The sequence below is a fragment of the Meriones unguiculatus genome, chromosome 8, assembly GCF_030254825.1.
Source record: "Meriones unguiculatus strain TT.TT164.6M chromosome 8, Bangor_MerUng_6.1, whole genome shotgun sequence".
In the NCBI taxonomy this organism is placed as follows: domain Eukaryota; kingdom Metazoa; phylum Chordata; class Mammalia; order Rodentia; family Muridae; genus Meriones; species Meriones unguiculatus.
The window spans coordinates 25,764,933-25,771,477 of record NC_083356.1 but is presented as its reverse complement, the minus strand read 5'-3'; the positions used below and the strand labels follow the sequence as shown (position 1 = coordinate 25,771,477).

The 6,545-nt window shown below is 52.8% G+C and overlaps 1 protein-coding gene across 1 annotated transcript; it reads left to right on the top strand.

Annotated features, from left to right (window-relative positions):
* Window positions 1-2,898: 2,898 nt before the first annotated feature.
* Window positions 2,899-5,329, top strand: Psca (prostate stem cell antigen). Its single transcript, XM_021659633.2, has 3 exons — window positions 2,899-3,135; window positions 4,236-4,343; window positions 4,713-5,329. The coding sequence occupies exons 1-3, from the start codon at window positions 3,084-3,086 to the stop codon at window positions 4,922-4,924; spliced, it is 372 nt and encodes a 123-aa protein (XP_021515308.1). The 5' UTR covers window positions 2,899-3,083; the 3' UTR covers window positions 4,925-5,329.
* Window positions 5,330-6,545: the final 1,216 nt, after the last annotated feature.

Here is a 6,545-nt window from a genome sequence, read left to right as displayed (position 1 = left end):
AGGGCCTGTGGAGTGTCAGGTCTCCAGTCCACTGTCCAAGGGATTACTCCAATTTTCATATTTGCCCTTACTCTCACAGTACACACATAGTGTGCATTTGACTTACACCGCACACTTGGCGCATGACTGGCACAGCACAGGTTTCCATTTCTCACACAGAGCTTGCAAGGAGTGGCTTTGACTTCCAGGACCCAACATGGGGACCTTAGTAGGAGAGGATACCCAGCTTCCTGGAGGCCTGGCTACATGTGTCATATCCCTGACCTTAGGGACCATGTTTCCAAAGGCCTGCGGTGGCATAACAGAAATCAGTTGTGTTTTTGCATTCCACATGCTGACTATCCTTTTAAAAGCTACCCATGTGCAAAATTACAGTTCCTCCCAACTATGATTTGTGTCCAATGTGATGACCTCCTAAGAGGAAATAGAGGTCTTTGCTATGTGAACTGGCAGGCTCTCCTGGGGAGTATGGTGGGGCAGAGGAGGAAAAGAGAAAACAAGAAAAACTAGAGACTCGGGCAGTGGAGCCAGGCTAAGGGTGAGTCATGTCAAGGTTACACCCAGACCTCATTCACTCGTGGAGGGAGTATTCCCTTTATGATAGGCCTTTGTCAGGAAGTGTACCACCAGAAAACCCATGCTAAGGGTTTTCAGGATTGCATGTAGCGCATACCCTAAACATGAATGGCAAGAGTCAGTGTTACGTTCATAGCTCAGGTGTAACCAAGATCGGGTCTCATACTGTAACCATAATCAGGCTCAGTGTATGAATGGAATCAGGGCTCAGTGTGTAAGCAGAGTCAGCGCTCAGTCTGACCAGGATCAAGACTCAGTGTGTGGATAGGGTCAAGTTTCAGCTTGCAACCAGAGTGAGGATCATTGTGTAACCAGGAGCAGAGCTCATTGTGTGCCCATGATTAGGAAGAGTGACCAGGATCAGGGCTCAGTGTGTATCCAGGATCAAGACTCAGAGTGTGACCAGGGTCAGGGCTCAGCATGTGGTCATGATCAGACTCAAGATGGCCATGCCCAGGACTCAGGGTGTGACCACAATACTGCCCTTTTGGGGGACCAGAGTCACCGGAATGAGTGTTCAGTGTTGGGCTGAAGTCAGAGTTAGGCCTGTGGTGAGGGGTGGGGCTGTAGGGAAATCACAGCTACAGTCTTCAATATTTGAGGTGAGGCCAGTAGGCCACCCTTTGGCCAGAGGTGTTTGGAGCCCTGTGGTGCTGGCATTGCAGATGTTGAGAAGCTCTTGGCCTATGCCCACTATATCCATCCGGTGCCCCTGGGTTGAGACAAGCAGAACTATCTCTGGGCATTGATGTGGGGAGAGAAGGTTTGCTCCGTTCAAGGACCACTGCCTTTAGAGTGTTCACTTCATATCAAACCTGATCGACAAACATTTACACACCTGTAAATATTTGGGGAATGACTGTTCTGCCTGGTGCAGGGTGCCAGTGCCTCCAGTCCTGAGACAGATAAGCAAGGTCTCCAGGGGCAGCCATCCAGGTGGGTGGGAGTGCGTAGACACCCATACATGGGCACAACCAAGCTGTGGGCACTTACCGCACCCCCTGGGCAGGCAGGCCTGTGGCAGTAGGGGATGTTCCAAGGGGAAGTTCTAGGTGGGCAGAGAGCAGGAGAGCATCTTGGAGAGGGTACCGTCACCTGTCACCTTGTGTGACCTTGAAGGCAGGCTCTCGTCTCTCCCCTCCCCCCTCTCTCTCTGAGCTACAAGCTCCTTACTGCCAAAGGAGAGAATTTCCAGTGAAAAGGGGACCAGCCCAGGAGTGCTAGAAAGTTGGGCAGGGGAGATCACAGAGGGACTGGGGTAGGGCCAATCTGTGTACTGCATATGGTCCAGGCATGCTGGGGTCTTGTATGGTTCCTCAAGGCTAGAGGGGAATACTTAACACTCTTCTGCGCCTTAAATGCCAGGCTGTTCTCAAGGAACTTTTAGGGTGAAGGAATAATCAGAGACCTATTAGCAAGGACAAGAGAATATCAGAGAGTGCTGTCCCTGGTTATGGGCAAGCGGATGGTGGCCATGGCCATCATTTCTACCCAATGTCATCTTGCCAGACAACAGTGTACCAGCAGGGTCACCAAGAGAGCTTGGCAGAAAGATGGTGGATGTAGGTGAGCCTCGGGTTGAGACCAGAAACAAAGACTGCAAATAGCCCAACCAAAAAAGCCAACAACAGCAGGAAGCACTAGGCCCCTGGATCTGAGATCAGAGCTGGGGACGGGGATCCAAGCTGGCTGGGGAAGACCGACCAATAAGATCATGGCTTCTGTTAAAAAGAGGTAGCCACTGCCACTACAACCCAGCAGTGAGGCTGCCATGGGGAGAGACGGCCTGACCTCTATCCCTCCCTGCTTTATTTGGGCTGAATGCCTCCCAGACCACAGAGCAGTGTACAAAGTGAGTCTGGGGACAGTAGAACATATCCAGTGGTGGCCAGGCTCTGTACTCCTCTTTCCCTTGGGAAAGCTCCTGGAAGCTGTTTCCTGACTCTCTTATAGCTAAATTCCACATTGCAGCAAGGGACCTAAACAAGGTCCTGAAGATGGATCTCTTAGTCCAGGACCTAGCACCCTCCATTGCTCTAGGACATGAACTTATGGCTATCCAAGCTCCTCATTGGCTCTTGGGTTCCACATCTAAGGAAGGCAGCCCCAGAAACACCCCTATTCAGTGACATCTAGCAGCCACCTTTGTTCTTGGCCAAATAGTTAAGGGGAAGTAGAGAACCTCAAGAAAGTAACATTTCAGATCTGGCCTCATTTCTCTGAGCAGGGCAGGTGCAACGTGGGTGCCTTCCAGCCTTGTTCTGTGGGTGGCTACAAAAAGGCTTCTAGCAGAGACAGCAGCCCCACCCTGTAAAGACTGCCCTCCAGAGCTAGAAAGAAGGACAAAGGCATTGGGAGGGGTGTGACAGATCAGATTGGAATGGGCTGGCCCTTGGGCTTCCACTGGCTCCAGGGAACCTGTCACTGTTGAGAGTAACGGAGCCTCCCCTTCCACTTAGAGCCGTATAAAGCCTCTGGAGGCACATTCCCAGCTGCTCACTGCGACCATGAAGACTGTCCTCTTTGTCCTGCTGGCCATCTCTGTGGCCCTGCATCCAGGTACGCTTCAGACAGCCACAGGGCCGGGCTAGGGGAAAGAGTGAAGGAGAACTGTCAGAGGGGCAGGGCTAGGAGAAGAAAATGGGAGAAAGAAGACCAAATAGGCCAAAGCAACTTTGCAGTGAGGACTCTCACTACTGTCCTTTGAGAGGCAGGTTAGGAGGGGCTGAAGGGCTTCCAGAGAGGCCACAGAAGAACAGACACATGTGGCTATTGGTCCTTAGGGAGGCCCAGGGACCAAATGTTGAGAAGTGTCATAGAGGGAAGGGGGAGGGAAGGAACAGGAAAGGGTCCTTGGGATGTCTTGAAAGGGTCTGCCCCTGGCTACTTTTCCCTGCAGTGGGAGAGTTCCCCTGAGTGGGCAGTCTGTGATGATCTAGTGTGTTGGGCCCTCCTATCAAGGGACCCCAGAAAGGTCACTACACTCTTAGAGCCTCAGCTTCTTCTTCCAGACAAAAACAAAAAACAAAAAAAGCTGTCCCTAAGTCCACTAGAGACCTAAGCAAGGATAAAGTTTGTAGCCACTGAAGTCAGGTTCCTACAGACATGACTTAAACCGTAGCTTTGTCATTTTTGAAGAGAGAAGACAACCAACACACCCTGACATCTGGGGCTTCTTGCCCCAGGCACAGAGCAGGATGAGCCTGGGGACCCTACCATTGCCACACAGGATGATGGGGGCCTAGGAGGGGCTGAGAAACAAGCTGAACTTAGAGAACAAAGACAGGTGGACCTCAGGGCCTAGTAGCCTGAGGAAGTCAATGAAGCACCTCCCTCCAGCTTAGTGCCCAGTGCAGCTTTTTCCAGGTGCGACCTCTCTCAGGGCTCATGGGCATTTAATCAAAGTTTTAAATTCCTGAATAGTGAGTAACAGCACAGACTGTGGGCTCTGAGTGACCAAGCAGAGATAGGCTGGCACAGAATCCTCCATGAAGAATGCCAGAGTACTTTAGGGCTTCTGTCACCTCTATGCCTCAGCAGTCTGGAGGGAACCAGGATGGTCTCTCTCCACTCTGTGTGGGGATGAGAGTGTCTGGTAGGCCTCTCTTGAAGCGCAGCTGGCCAGCCTCTGAGCCTCAAGCCTCCTGCTTCACCCACAGGTGCCGCCCTGCAGTGCTATTCATGCACAGCACAGGTGAGCAACAAAGACTGCCTGAATGTGCAGAACTGCAGCCAAGAAGAGAACAGCTGTTGGACATCACGTGTCCGTGAGTGCCCGCTGCCCACCGCTGTCCTCAGTGCCTGTTGCCCTGCCATCCGGCCACTCTGCTGTCCTGCTTTTTCAGACTCCTTCCCCACTCCAGCTAGGCAGCAAAGAACCTAGACCTTTGGGCTTTGCTGTGATTCTTCCCCTGTCCAGCTGCCCGCCTACCCATGAATCTACACATTCCTGTTCAGCCATCCCCAAACTCATCTCCACCTTCCTACCCTCCACAACCTCCTCCCCTGCTCACTCATCCACCAAACATTTCTGGTACCCGGTGGGGTTGGGTCTAGAGCTTTAGCGTGCTCAGGAAGGGGCAGAGAGGTGAATAGCAAGACCCGGCTTTAATGCAGGTGTCGCTCTGTCTTCCCAGGGGCCATTGGACTCGTGAGGCTGATCAGCAAGGGCTGCAGCGCAAACTGTATGGATGACTCAGAGGACTACTATGTGGGCAAGAAGAACGTCACGTGCTGCTACACCGACCTGTGCAATGTCAATGGGGCCCACACCCTGAAGCCTGCCACCACCCTGGGGCTGCTCACTGTGCTCTGCAGCCTGTGGCTGTGGGGCTCCAGCCATCACTAGGCTCTGGAAAAACCCCTACTAAAAACCCCTACTGTGCAGGGATGCCCCCACCTCAACTCCTAACATCCACACAGGGCTGGCCTGCCCCCTTGGGGCTCTCTCCTCTCTGCAGCTGCTCTCTCTACAGCTGGCACTTTGCCCACCCCTGCCAGTTCTGCTCAGGCACTTCTGCTGCAGGACTCCCTCTCCACTCTGTTCTCCGGGACTTGAGCCAATCTGCACAGCAGCACTCGGGGAGGGCCTGGTAAAGGCTGAGATAAGACGGAGAGAGCAGAAATGAAGCTGGGAGGTGGGTGTGAGGTGTCGGGAGTCCTAAGAGGTGACGCTGGGTGGAGGACCCTGCCCCATGTTCATCGAGCCCTCAAACACAGTGGTCCTGTAATAAATATATGTTGGGTAAGCGGAGAGAGCCTCTGTTCTTAAGCAGCCCGTGATGAGCCTGGTCCCCACCTGGGCAGTGTCTATCAAGGGTACCAGACATGCCAATGACCTTGGGAGTTAGAGCCCTGGTCTTGGTAGGAACACAGGTGTGGCACCAGGCAGGAGGTAGGAGTGCATATCTCGGGACACCCAGCACTTGCTGTGACAGACTCAGGCACATTGCCAAGCTTCTCTGAGCTTCTCTGCCCTCTCTGTGTAAGGGTGAGCCCAGAGCTTCCACAGATAAGAAGATCCCTTGGGAAAGAAGGCGTTCTGCAGCTCCCTCCAGCCTCGGTGAATCTATTATACAAAACTTCGTTCTAGCTGTGCATGGTGGCACTTGCCTTTAATCCCAGCGCTCGAGAGGCAGAGGCAGGCATTTGAGGCCAGCTTGGTCTTCATAACAGTTTCCAGGCCAGGCAGAGTTACAGAGCAAGACTCTGTCTCAGAACAAACAAACAAAAACCACTTTGTTCTAAGGTTTGCATGATGCAAGCACATAGGAAATAAAAGGAGCAGGAAGTGAGCTGCCCCCACACCACACCACAGAGGAGTGTGTCCAGGCCATACTCCTGAAAGACTCCTCTTGAGCCTGTGTCCATGCAGTTAGAAGCTTGGAGGGGCTGTCTACAGGACATGCCCACCCCTCCCATTCCAGGAAAATCCCTTTTGAAGGAAGCCTGTTTTACACTTATGAAAGTCTAGACGCTGGGTGGGGACCCGCAGTGTTGAGACAGTAGCATGAAGAAGTCAAGGAAGCACTTCCCTCCAGCCTGGTGCCCAGCCAGCTTTCTCCAGATGAGATCAGTCTCTGGGGCCTCTGACCTCTCTCTCAGGTATCACAGGCATTTGATAAAGCTTTAAATTCCTAAACAGTAACAGCACAGACTGGGCTTTGGGTGCCCGAGAAGAAGAGGCACAGTGGACAGAGGACCAATGAAGGGCTCAGTTGTATACTGAGCTGGGGATCAGAACCTGAGTCCCAGAGTTCAGTGGTGGTGGTCCCAGAGTTCAGTGGCCAGTAGCATGGGAGTCATGCTGAGGGTGAGCCTGGCCAGAGGCTCCAGGGTTCTCTTCGAAGCAGATGCCCTCAGCTCTTGTGTATGACCTCAAGCATAAGGCCTCCTTCTCAACCCTAAGGTAAAAGTGAGCACACAGCTTTTCTAGACTGTCATCTGAGTGATCCTGAATCCCAACTTCC

What these genes read in the sequence shown, in the direction of transcription:
- Psca (XM_021659633.2), top strand. Translation starts at nt 3,084, where the DNA reads ATGAAGACTGTCCTCTTTGTCCTGCTGGCCATCTCTGTGGCCCTGCAT. An exon ending in CTCTGTGGCCCTGCATCCAG is followed by an intron (nt 3,136 to 4,235) that starts GTACGCTTCAGA and finishes CTTCACCCACAG; the next exon opens with GTGCCGCCCTGCAGTGCTAT. An exon ending in CTGTTGGACATCACGTGTCC is followed by an intron (nt 4,344 to 4,712) that starts GTGAGTGCCCGC and finishes CTGTCTTCCCAG; the next exon opens with GGGCCATTGGACTCGTGAGG.